Here is a 13,767-nt window from a genome sequence, read left to right as displayed (position 1 = left end):
TCAAGCTGAGGAATGGGTAGGGAAGAAAACTTTGTCATGTGTGTACATTTTTCTTCTGGGGCTGTGATTCTCAGAAGAAATTAGAGCTATATTTTAAAATAGCATAGGGAGAATGATTGCCACTTTGCTGGCTTCATTTGTTGTGCCTGGAGCAAATGTTTTTCTTCTGAATGTAACAAACTTTCTACAGGCTACAATGAAAAGTTCATTAATCCCCCTACAACACTACTTAAAATTGAATGATCTGTGGTTGAAACCACAGGAGTCAAATTATTGTAGGTTAGTTTGGTGAATTATTCCTATCCGTTAGACAAAAACGATAAATGCACATGAGGAAGGACAGAAGCAAAATGGCTTGTCTCACTCGTGAGGCTTCAGGCAAAATGCAACATGCAGACAGGTCAGCTATGAACACAACTGTTTCAGTCTCTGGACCTAAACCTAAGCCCTAATCTGGGTTTGTTATCTTGCCCCAGTGTCATTTGATCTCAGTATTGACAAAATTGGAAGTCTGCCAGTCAGGCTTCTCTGTGCTGCAGCAATTGGGATGATGGTTTAAATGGTGTGAAGTAGTAAAGCTGATAAATCAGTCCTGAGCTGAAGAACAAAAGGGGATAAAGAAATAATGTACAAGAGTGGAACAAAATCATACATGAAGGTGATAGTGAAACTTCCACTCTAGTGAGTTTCATTTGTAGTAGACAGTTCTAGACACTAAGTTCTCATCACTGAATCCTTCAGAATTCTGCGTATATACACTTACAAGGAACCAAAATGCTTGTGACTTCTCTCAAAATTCACTGATGGTGTGATCTTGTTCTTTTTATATATGAGTGAGTAGGATGGCATCCAATTTACCTTGACATGTAGTATAAATTTTCTAAAGGAGTTCTTACTCTCTTATCTCAGTTCACATTTGTTCTTTTGGGAACATTTTTGTGATGACCAAATCTTATTTTTGACCTGTGAACCCCTGCTTTTTAGGTCAATAGGGAGTACATCAGAATAAAATCAGAAGTTTGTTACATGACAACTGTCATGTTGGGAGTTTTAAACCTTTCTTTTCTATTCAGCTGTGTAGGAAACAAAATCTAAGTGTTGGTGAAGGTGCAGCTAGTTGCTGTTTTGTGAAAGTTCTGATTTCCTGCAGTAAACCAGATTGACAGCCCGACCTTTTCTGAGATTCCAGGAAGGGAAACTGTAATCTACCTGATGCTAAACTGGCATCTGAAAACATAAAATGAATTTGTCAGGCTAGACATCCTTGTCTACAAAAATAACTTTTTAAATTTTTTTTTAGTGTTTGGTAAACATTTTGAACATCAGGGTAGGTCTGTCTTACCCAAGCAGTAATACATTCTATGGGACAGTTTGAGGAGGGGTATGAGAAGTCCTGAGGCTTACAACAGCTAGCCTGAAAACAGGTCTGTAGATTTATTTCCATAGAAGTTTTGCTGCCTAATAATAATTTCAAGGAGGAATTGGATTAAGAGCATTTTAGTTTGTCACTTCCTGGTTTAGATACTTTCCTAATCAAGTCTTGAGTTGTTGTTTCCACCCATTCTTAGTATTTTTTTTCCAGAAATTCGTAGTTAGCCTGGCAAAAGAAAGTGTTACCAAAAAGGAAAATCTTGAGCTAAAAATGAGGTTGAATTCTATATTTTATATAATGTTACGTGAATGAAACTGATCTTCTGCATCTAACTTATAACTAATGCAGCCTATTTCATGGCTTTCATTTGTTAAGTGTATCTACATTGCAAAGCCTTTACATATTCTTTTAAGCTCCAAATTGCCACACAAGTAAAATACAGGATATTGTGTAATATACTAATTTCAGCTCTGCTATTTTTAGTTTATAAAGGGTTAGAAGTTTAAGTAGAATCTTTCTCTTTGTTCTCAAGAGAGCATAGTGAGCCAGAGCTTCAGTGCACATGGTCAGAGTAACATTTGGCAGGCACAAACTGCTGCAGTTGCATCTTAGTTAGAGCTTCATCTAACTGTAGAATATATAAGGTGATGCCAGTCTTTCTTTAATGTCACTTGGACAGTTTTGGTTTGCTTTTTCTTTGCCTCAGGGTCCATTGTAAAACCTCCCGGCACACTGGCAAGAAGCAGTAGCTTGTGTCGATCAAGACGCAATGTTGTGTCATCATCTCCACAGTCTCAGCATGCTTTGCACTCCCCTGACCCTGACATCCTTTCTGTGTCAAGCTGCCCAGCAATTTATCGAACTGAAGATGAGGAGGAAGCCATTTACTTCTCTGCTAATAAACAATGGTATGGAGATTAGCAAATAGCACTTGGAAATCTGATAGGATTATTTGAGAGTAACAGTTTAGAATTAGGGGTTGAGCCAAGCAAAAAGTTAAAATAATCTGTAGGATAATATAGATTAATATAGTCCACATGGAACAGAGAGAGTTCTTGTCTGGTGTGTGTATGTAAATAGCTAGCATGTCATATACAGTTAAGTAATGTTACAATCCAGGGTGCACTGAACTAACCCTGATTCTCCATTACAATATGTTACTGGCTTTTACATCTGAAACTAGGATCAAAAGCAATGTCAGCTACTGGGCGAAGAGAAGATGGATGGTAACACAATTCTTACAGCATGTTGAGCGTGTACCTACTCTTGTTACATGGCCTCATAGGAAAAGGTTAAATTCCTTTTGGAAGGAGCAAATGAGCTTGTTGAAAGGTAGGGACACTTGTCCTGAAGAAACTTTTTATATATGATAGGCTTAAATCTCCTCCTTTCATTTTATAACTTTTCTGACTTCACATGCCAGAAAGATAGTTTTTGTTCTTTGAAGTGAAATACAAATGACTGATTCTGGGTAGATGCTGCTGCCCACAAAAATGAGATTGCACAATTAACTATCTTAAGTTTAGATAATGAAATGATGCAATGCAAGTTGTGACATAAACTGTTTAACTAAATGGTTTTTATTAATTAACTAAGGAAAAGTGTGGGTGGTGCTTTTAGGCTTATGTTATTGATTCTAAATTAATTTCCTTTTTTAACTGTATAAAGGAATTAGTAGTTTCAGTTGTGTGTTCTCCTCTCTTTGCTCTGATTCAGGGAAGTACAGGAAACAGGTTCGGAATGTGACTCGTTAAATTCATCCACTGAAAGGAAGCAGTCTCCTCCAGCAAGTCTTGAGATGTACCAGGTGCTTTCTTCTCAGAAGGTATCCCCAGAAGAATGCTCCCTGGAGGAATCATCTACGGGAGACTCCTCTTCTCTAACTGCAGATATTTCTAGGGGCTCTCCTGACTGCGTAGGCATGGCAGAAACCAAGAGCATGATCTTTAGTCCTGCAAGCAAAGTTTATAATGGAATCCTGGAGAAGTCCTGCAGCATGAACCAGCTTTCAATTGGGATCCCTATCCCAAAGCCTCGGCACACCTCTTGTTCTTCAGCCAGCAGTGATACTAAACCCAGCCATGAAGCTGCTTCTGTCCCAAGGATAAGTAGCATCCCACAGGACCTCTACCAAAATGGTGAAAAAACCAAAAAGCCATCAAAAATAAAAAGCCTCTTTAAGAAGAAGTGTAAGTGAGGTGGGCAGAAGAAGCCTGTAGTAGTGTTATAAGAACTGTTTTTTAAATCTTTAGGAATGTGATTCCATTTGAGCATTCCAGACTGGATGCCCTAATGGAATGCTCTGTAGGTCAAATATATTTAACTTCACTGTACTGTCAAAGGTCGTGCCAGCTGTCAATGAGAAATCATTAAAAAGTTCAGACAGTTTACATTCATTTCTGCCTATTTATTTCTTTTTTTTTTTTTTTTTTTTTTTTTTAGTTTGTCTGTCTTAGTGTTTTTGTTTTGTTAGGGTTTTTTTTGTTTTGTTTTTGTTTTGTTCTAAGCTTTAATGGACTAGTAAGCCTTCCTGGGCTTCCCAAAGTTTCTTGTTTACTGGATCATCTTCCTATCGTTCTGTAGAGCTAGGACATTTATCTACTGGACTTTAAGAAAAAATAAAAAGTAGAACTAATGGAATTGCACTACTGTTATATAGACTGGAAAAGTCTCTCTACAAGTGAAATGGAAAGACTTGTGTTTGTCTGAGAAGATGAATCTTTTCACTTTTAGATCTTTCGGGTTTTTTAAGTAGAACTTAGGATTTCTAATTGACTTGATTTCTGGAAATGGAAATGCCATGCTTTTGTTATGGGAAGCTTTGTTAGATGCGTTTATTATTAGAATGGTTCAAGTCCTACTGTAAAGATCATGCTTTTCCCAGGGCTTTCACTGTGATTTTTGCTTCACTGCAGGCTGTATCTCACACACACACACACACACACACACACACACACACACACGCACACAAAAAAGGTTATTTAACAAGAGAAGAGGCTCTTGATTCCTTATGCAAGTGATGGATATGAATCTTGACTGAGGACTGAAAATATTCAACCTCTTCAAATGAGGAGGGGGGCTAGTAGCTTTTGTTTACAGAATGACAGACAACGTACATTTGGTTTGTAAAAGTTTGTATTGTGGCAAAGATAATAAATTGGAAACATTATTGTGTTTGCGAATGTTCCAGTTTTAGCTGATATTTGTTTCAGAGGTCCTGCTAATTGAAAGCTGTTGCAGGCTACATTGCTTATGCTTTCTGCTGTGTGTAAGGTGTTATATTTTTTTGGATTAGCTATTAATGTCTTAATGTCCCCCTTTTGTAAGATTTCATACACTTTATTTTTGTATGGTTTGAAGATTCAACTGTTCAGACATGTCTGAAGTAAATGGTATAATTTTATAATGCGTACTGTTACACTAACTCATAATTTTAGATATAAAGGTGAGACTTGATATGCTTCAGATAAAAGCGATTTTTATGTTAAGCTTTTATAGGGAGAGAAGAAATGACTAGGAGGTAATAAGGAAGCCTTCTTAGAGCAACAGTAGCTACTTGTTCAAAATAATTTTTTTTAAGAGTTGGAGACAACAAATGTACTGCTTGAGCAACAGTGCCTTTATTGAGTCTGTTTGAAAATATTAATACCGAGCATAAATTTCTTTTGAGATACATTCCAAAGAAATACTTTTTGCTCTAGTGAACACAAACAATTTACCCAGTGATGGCTAAATGGTTTCAGCTCTTCCGCAATAACAGGTGCCACTGCCAGGGACCTGTGATTAGGGGCTTTCTTCTTGCCAATATGTACATGCTGTACTGTATGAAAGAATTAATTCACTGACTGTTTCTTTTTCTAGTAAGAAGCTTTCAAAACCTATAGCTAATTGGAGTCAAGTGATGTCTTTTCTATCATTTTCTACTTAGGTTCCACTGTACATAACTGATGTATTAGTTCTGTCCTCAAGAAGCGGTGGTGATGTTAACAGGTGCATTTACTGCGGCTAGTGAAACGGCTAGAAGAGAGTTGGGAAATGGGATGGAGACCTCACATGTGCAGATACCTTAAAAGTCCTGGTACATTCATCAGTTCCTTAACAGAACAGAAAGAATCCAGAGTTTTACTGTTTAAAAATGGTTGTATGTCATCTATACAGAAATGTGTAGGAGGAATCAGCTGTTTGGTAAAGTTAGGAAAGGATAAATAGAAATGGGATATTGTTCCATTATGATATAAAGCATCAGGTTGAACAGCTATAGCTGCAAAGAAATCATCACCAGGTAGCAGTTGTCTCAAAGTTTGTACACTCTGTACATGGTAGACAAAAAAATCCCAAAGCAGCAGTGCTGAAAGACTTGTGCCAAACAACCATCCCAGTGCTCAGTCTTTAGAGCTGTAGTTAGAGGCCTTATGGTGTACTTGAATGTGTACAAAGGGAAACAATACAGAAAAGTAGGGAACTTATTTTGTCTCCTAAAAGTAGGGAACTTATTTTGTCTCCTAAATAGCATGGAGAAGGCTGCTACCAGAAAACTGTTCAACTTTGGTGCTGCATCTGAGAAGGCTATAGCAAAAACTTGAGTTTTAAGTAAGATCTGGGGTTGGATGGTAAATCTTCAATGTGAGTTTTGAGGAACTCTACCTCTGTCATTATCAGAAAAGATGAAACTGAAGAGTGTATATTTACACATAAGAAAAGAGTATCTGGTACTGAGGAGTGGGAGGACAGCACTTATTAATCCTGATGTTAAAGTCAGGCAAGTTTAAATGCTGAGGAGCCAAAACAGACAAATTTAGCTTTCTGTAGTAAGCATACCGAAAAATGATATAGAGAAGGGGTTGGACTCTTCATTGGCTGTGAGTTTAAGTGTTAAGTAATTTAACTATCTTCTGGAAAAAAAAAACCAAAACCAACTCTGTTTATCCCCAGCTATTCTGTAACTTATAGCTACTTCTTAATAAATATTGTAGTACTAATAGCTTAAGTTACTATGATCAGAAGTGGTGAGTATTGTATGTTGGAGCACAAACTGTAATTTTAAGTTAATAGATTTGAGATTATTTTTATTATTTTAATAGACCCTTTGCACATCTTGACACCCAAATTTGTTCACAATTTAAGTGACTTGCATTGTTCTTATTGTGGCTGCTGTAGAAATGCTGATCTTCAAACTGCTAGCATCCTTTTGCTAAGGTATGTTGAGAGCACTGACTTGGGTAGGTCCTCAGTGGCAAACATCAAATCCAGTGTTAATTTTGAAGTACCTGGTATGTCAACAACTCAGAAGTGAAAGGATGGGCTTCTAAAGGTCTTCTGTTTTTCCCTAATTGCTTAATGGTGTAACTTGAACTGGCTGGCAGACAATCCAGCCAGCATTCTGACCACTAGGATTTCTGTAAGACATGTCAGTCATTCAAGACAATCATCTAGTGTCATCAGCTTTGAATGGCTGAGGACTTTTTTTTGGGGCTTGTATAACTAAAATCCACATTCTATTTTAAATTCTCCAGTATATATCAGAAGATGAGGATCTTTTTTTTTTTTGGAGTACTTTGTCAGGACAGCAGCCCCTTTGTGGAAACTGCCTAAAAGGTTTCTCTGTGAAGAGGTTGTTAACTCTTTCACCTGTAAAAGGAAGAATTATCAAGTGTGTGGTTCTACATAAAGATGACACCAATTCTTCCAAAACTGAATAAACCCAAACCTTTCCCTAATTCTTACAAAAGCTGTGTAGCACTTTTTTTTTTTTTTCTCATAAAGTAAAAATTTCAGGAAAGGCATTTGATCAGCTTACAGACTTGGAGATTAAAGCAGTTGATTCTTTTTTCCCTTCTCAGTGATGGAATTTAAAATTGCACATTGGCAGTTCCAGGCATATGTCAACTTTTCTTTCCTCACTTCACTGGTACCTAGGTAGCAGATTACCCTCCACTTTTTGATGGGCAGTTTGCTGAAAGAGGGAAGATTTTTCCATCATAGTCAAGGTAATAATGTTATGGCAAGAATACAGTTCCTCACCTGGAAGCCTTGAAGATAGTGAAGGCAAGGATGCTTGACTTGAGTTTTCTTAGTATATTTATAGATGCCAGCTTGAGTTAGGCATTAATTTATACCTGATCGAAAGCCTACAAGATAAAACTAATTAGAAATTGAAGCTTCCAAGATTTTTCCTTTTTTCTTTCCAGTATATAGAAGAACAGCATGCAGAGGAAGGAGATGAGCTCTAATTAGCATTTCTTATACCACCAGCTTTTAGAGCTTCAGGATAGTTTCATTCCATTTCCAAGATACATTGCTGAAGAGGGATTACTACCTTATTTTTACAATGTATGCATTTACTTACAAGCAAGGGAGAAGAAGCTAAATAAACTGAATGCTTTTGTTTGTTTTAAAGCCAAATAGAGGACTTGGTTGTTGGAAGTCTTTAGCATTTGCTTATCTCCTTGTACAGTATGTTAAGTAGGTTGAGCACAGTTTTCTAATCTATTCCGGTTGCACTGACTAAAGTGATGCATTACTATCTCATGTTTGAAACACTGCTTTCTCTGAATTGCTGTAGGCATTTTAATCATGGATGTTGTACTGAACAATGTTTAAGCCTACTAAGGCTGTTTGATTCCAAGTGCTGATAAACTTTTCTACTAGTGACCTAAACACAGATGTTGATATAACTAGTAACCAAAGAAAGGCTTTTACCAGTAGAGTTTGACTGCCTGATGACCTATAAATGTTTAGGAAACCATTCTTTGAGGCTTCAGTAGCAGTTCAACAGTGTCATACACATTTTCAACAGCTAGCTTTCCCTTCCAGCTCTTTAGTGATGGAACCTCCACTTACTCTTCTCTTGCATAAACAGAATGCACTGATTCATATAAATTGTAACAATATTAACCTTTAAACTGTTGTTTCCAGTTGCTCTTGCATTTGACATTACTTAAGCAAGATGGCAGTGCTTAAACAGTCCACTTTGGTCTTTCAAAATAACATTGATTTGTGTTACCGTTTTTTTCTCTACAACTTTGAATCTCAAGTTTACAAAATTGTGTGTTCTGTATATCTGATGCTTCACTGAAATTAGAGCGGGAAAACTAATTTATTCTTAGCTGTTAAGAAAGCACATTTGTGCAGGGTGAAAGGAAATTCCTCGTGCTCTTTGCAGTTAATGAAAAGGATTTCAGAGGTTTTCCATCTGTTCCTGAGTCAGAAGACTAAGAAATTCTCATGACTTGCATAGCTGCAGATGAGAGGTACATTTAATCTCAGAGCGTTCAGATCAGTAACTCTTAATCCAAGAGAAAAAACCAACCCCCCAAACAAAACAACCTTTCTTTTTCAGATGTGCTTTACAGAGTATTACCTTCATATTTTTACTATATTTTTGACCCCACATTAAATTTGGTAGTTGTAGCACTAAGTTACATGATTGCCAGACCTTGGAGCAGTTTCAGATAATGATTTTAGTAGTGTGTCTTAAAGTCAGTTTTGGTTTAATATGTGGTAAAGACATCTGAATTAATACTTTCTCCTTTACATTCCTTTTATTTTAATTCAATCCAGTTCTTTGTGATCCTTCTACTGTTAAAAAATAAACAGGTACTGATAGCTGATTTATGTTCATGTTTAGAGTATAGTAGCTTTTTTTCAGCAAAGAATTACCAACGGAAAATAGTAGATGCTTTTTACAATACCCAACCATGTTCTAGTCTTGAGAAACACTGCTGTACTTCAGTTGAACTAGGTAGAGCACTGACTGATGCAATTTCTGTGCGAGTAGTAAAGTTACCCTTCTTAAATTCTCCTTTGTTCTTTATTTGTATCTTACCTTGATGCTGCACAATTATTTTCAGACTTGAATTAGTTTAAAATTAAGGTCAGTATGTCCAGCCCTATGAAAGTCAGTCTTCAGTTGTCAGCCATTACTCCATTCTTACTGAAATTAAAATATTGAATATTTGTACTAGCTTATTAGCTTGCTTGGTGGTAGAGTGGGTTCGTGAAAGTTTTCAGGTGGAAGGCAGAGAACTTGAAGTAAGCTAGGTGACCTGTGTTCTTTCAGCTTTCATATCCATCTCCCCACAAGACCAAGTCTCCCCATGGAATGTGGATGTACTTCTTGCTTGGAACCTTGTAGTTAATTACATTTGGCTATATAATTCTAATAACTTGCATGTGTGTTGTGCTTGCTTGCTTTTCAATAGCTGACAAAGGCTATAGGAGATCTTGAGGGTTTGTTAAAAAAAAAAAAAAAAAAAAGCCAAACAACAAAAACAAAAAAGACAACATTTTTGTAAAAAAAATAATAATAAAAAAAAAGGACTGGCAAGAGAAATGTGCCAGGCTCTGACCTGAGTAGAACCAACAAGGATCCCAGCTTTTTGTCTGAAAGAATCGTTTAAATAGTTGTTAATGAAATGAATTGGGTAGCATGTGTGTTTTCACATTGTTGTCCTCCAAGCAACCAAAAGAATTAAAATACCCTACATTTCAGCAAGGCTGTTTGGGAGATGTCTTGCCCTGTTTATATTTATAATTTAAATAACATTGAGTTGTAGTGAGTGTTCAGCATATTAATGCCTGACTTAAAAGATTAGCAGAATTTGAATGACTTGCATTGTTTTCCTTAATTACAGCTATACAAAAATGTAGATACTTGCATAAAACCCGTCATTGGATCTAGGTATGTTTCAATGACATAGCAAGAGGAGGACCAAGACAAGTAAATATGCGCACAGTTTATATCTGTCTTAAGATGCTTTACTGTTCTGGGAAGAGATGTCCTTCTTCATGCAGATTCTGCTCTTCCTCTAATTGCTCTTAGCTTCTGTTTGTTTTCTTTAGTTGAACTAAAACAAGAAACAAAGCCCTCAGACTGACTATTTTCTGTCTCTCTAATATATACACGTTGTACTTGCTTTTAACCTCATCTACTGCATGTTGTTAATGCTGTACACAAAATGCAGTTGGAGTATTTCTTTGTTGTACAGCATGATGCATTTCATTCCCCTCTCTAGTTTACCTCCCATTAGCTATATATTGCTTTATAACTGGAAAAAAATGAGTTTTTTTGGAATTGAATCTGTTTGCATTTAAAAATATTTTTTCCTGTGAGTCTTGAGAAATGTCCTGCTTGGAGAGTCTGAGACAGTATTTTCCTGTGTTTATTCATGTTACTTTGCTTTATTTTATAAGTGGATATTGATTTCTGATGTGTTGTTACACTTAATGTTTAATAAATCTGACTTCCATTTTGAAAAGTGAAACTGTGTTAGTGAAAGTGTTATGTAATGTTACCTGATCTTAGAGTGTTCCTATAGTATATAAACTTTGATTGTTACTTACTAAAACCAAAGAAATAATGAGATAAATTTTCTTCTGCTTAGGATTCTGGCCAATATTTGTTTGTTTCATGACATTATTGAAACTCGACAGCAATATTACTGGGAAGGCACATGTAGAGACAGTTTTGTTTGTCAGCTAGGGTGCTACAGTTAGGCTTAGAAATCCTGAGTCTTACTGCTTTTGCTTGAAATAACCTGTCTATTTTCAGGATTTTGTGGGTTTTATTTCAAACAAGGTGAAAAGCTGTTCCAAATGACTGTTGGATTAATGCATAGCCTTGTGATTTTGAGTATGACGATTAGTTTGAGAACCTGGGGCTCTCAAAAAAAAAGAAAAATCAACTCCGGGAACTCTGGGAAGGAAGAAGCATTAGGTATACATCAGGAAGAGCTTTTTAAAAAGGGCTTATCTTGTAACCGAAAGTTGAACCTATGCGGGGATGGCAAGTTTGCAGTGAGATAAAGGAGTGACAGTACAAGTGCGGACCATGGGATCAGTGTGATTTGTGTGTAGAGAACTTACAGTGCAGAGTAAGTTTCTCCTAGATAAAAATAGGGTATGGGTAATTGAAGCTGTATATAAATTATTTTCAGTTGTAGTTGTCTAATACAGCCCTCTTCAGAAGCAATAACTTGGTGTGAGTTGGTCGCTGGTTTCCCTTGAAATTGTCAGTGTTCTTGACTAAATGGTGTTAACTGTCAATGGAAAAAAGTGTATAGGCTGTCGAAGCCTAAATTAGCTCTGCTTATTCAGAGAGCTAAATACCTTCCTGTTGGAGACCTACTGCTAATTTCTCCTGCAAGTTTAGATTGAGCTATTATAGCATAGTTTATAAGAAATGTCTTTACTTCAAGACTGGGCACCCAAGTAAGTGGAACACAAAGCACTCTGATCCCATGGGATATTACTGAGCTTTGGTTAATTAACCTCAGCAAGCTGGTATTCAGTCACTGAAGTATTTTTTCTTCTAGATGAACTGCTTTTGATTACTATTGAATTAAAGTTAATTTCCTCACCCTGCCAAATTTAGGCTTTTAAACTGATAGTTTCATCAGTTCCACTGGGCAGTGACATTGCATGTGGAATTCTGTAGCATCCTGCTTTTGCAGTCTGTGAATTGAAGAGTGTGGATTAGGGTTGAAATGGAACAGGTAATCTCTTGTCCTTCCGGTGTTGAGCTCTTCCTAGGGATAGAGTGCTCTTGTTTAAACTGGTTCTGGGTCAGTTTTCCTAGAGGTCTCCCTTACTCCCTGTTCTTTTTGACTGCCTTGTAAGGGTGTGCTAAGTATCTGCTAATGCAGCTATACAGCAGAAAATATTTCTTTATCAAGGAATTTATCTGTATTCAAAGTAATGTCTGGCTGGGCTCCCTGTCAGCTTAATGCTGCAATACTTGTCTGCTTCAATCCTGTGTCTCTTCTACTTCTGTATTGAAAAATACCACTTTTCCCCCAGTGTTTCCAAGAGGAAGTTAACTAGTTAAGTTCTGAAGGCTGGGGTTTATCTGTTCTAAGAGGCCTTATCTGCCAGCTATGATAATATTGATGATATATGAATATGGTGATAATATTCTGGAAGTAATCTCTGAACCTCATGCTGGATTTTCTATTTGTTCTGTATACTGTTCACGTCTTGCAAAGCCACTTATCCTCCAGTTTTTCTCATTGGTTTTATAAAGAGGAGGCTTAGCGATAGGAAAATATTTCAGAAATTGGAAGTCACAATTACAGCACATGGTTGAAGGCATGTAAATACATGTGTGGGTGAAGAAAGAGGCTGGGGACAGGGGCACAGGAGAAAGAGTCTACCATTATTTGTCTGTGCTCTGAAATGCAGGAGTGTGGAGGAATGATGGACTGATTATAAAGATGAGGCATATGAGAGGGAAGTTTGAACACAGACTATGTAATTACTGAAGTGCCTACTCCCCACCCCCACCCCCCCCACGCTCCTGAAAATGCCTCCTCTGTTTTTAAGGTGTAGAGATAAAATCCTAAGGAGGAGTGTGAATTAAAATACTGCTGGTTTGTGGATGGAAAGAGGGATCCATTCTGCTTTCTACTCAACCTGTAGAATGTGTTAATCTTTTGTAGCCATTTTAGATAAAATAGTTTGAGAAGGATAAACCATCATAAATAACTTTGGATATGCCTTTGGAGATAGAATGTTATCTGCTAGGAATGCTCCAAGATAGATGACTATGCTAAATCTCTACAAAAAGAAACCCCACAAAACCACAAGCAAACCCCAAAACAACAATGACCAGAACCTGTGGTGTTTTAAGTATTTTCACTTTAGTATGCTGTTGCCTAATTAGAGCATATAACAGTCTGAATAAGTGTCAGAGTTTTCAATTAATTTCTGTTCAGGATAGAAGAAGCATCAGAGACAGAAAAAAAACACTTGAGTTTTGATGAAAGTTGATAAAAGTTAATGTATTGCCAGTATCTAACAAGTAAAGGGCTTCTGACTGTGGACTTTTTCTGATGAAGTCCATGACACTTTAAAAAGACTTTGCATTCATACGTCTAGGCATTGCTGAATTGTTCAGCCGAAGGGGTGCTTTAACTGTAGTTTCAGCTTCAGTGTACGTCTTCAGATTTGTAAACAGCAAATCCTCCAAATTTAATATATAGAAGTAAAAAAAAAACAACAACCCAAGCCCAAAACCCTGTTGAGAAAATTCAAATAAAAGAATGCAGTCTTTTAAGAAAAGTTTTCTAGTGTAAAAGAACTAAATATATTGTGCATCGGTGATCATAATTTGTTTTGGTATGCTGCTCAACCCATCACTCCCAATGTCTTCCTCAACAGGAAGTTATGTTTTGTAGTAAATCTGACTTTTTGTCTTGTGTAATGCAAAGAAAAGGCTGCTGTGCAGAGCAGCTCTTAAGTGTACATATGCAGCCTCCATTGCCTGAATCAGGCCTGGGATTCTCCTGCTGCTTTGCTGTTGTCAATGTGTCTCCTCATGTTACAGGCAAACCTAAGTTTTATTTTTGGCAAGTTTAAAGTTTTTTATTGGAGATGTTTTTAAAATTTATTAGTCAAGC

General features: G+C 36.8%; 1 protein-coding gene across 5 annotated transcripts in view; it reads left to right on the top strand.

The window, feature by feature from the left end:
* STIM2 (stromal interaction molecule 2) overlaps positions 1–10,635 on the top strand; it is a 71,800-nt gene extending 61,165 nt beyond the window's left edge. For 4 of the 5 annotated variants that reach the window (XM_065699389.1, XM_065699422.1, XM_065699405.1 and 1 more), the window contains 2 exons: positions 2,079–2,280; positions 3,089–10,635. In XM_065699389.1, the coding sequence (XP_065555461.1) occupies positions 2,079–2,280; positions 3,089–3,569 (683 nt within the window). In that variant the 3' untranslated portion in view covers positions 3,570–10,635. Of the gene's footprint in view, positions 1–2,078; positions 2,281–2,555; positions 2,705–3,088 lie in introns of all 5 variants that reach the window. The other variant, XM_065699415.1, reaches the window with a different exon arrangement.
* Positions 10,636–13,767: the final 3,132 nt, after the last annotated feature.

Source organism: Lathamus discolor, chromosome 1 (genome assembly GCF_037157495.1).
Source record: "Lathamus discolor isolate bLatDis1 chromosome 1, bLatDis1.hap1, whole genome shotgun sequence".
NCBI classification, from domain to species: Eukaryota; Metazoa; Chordata; class Aves; order Psittaciformes; family Psittacidae; genus Lathamus; species Lathamus discolor.
This window is presented reverse-complemented; position numbering and strand designations above follow the sequence as displayed.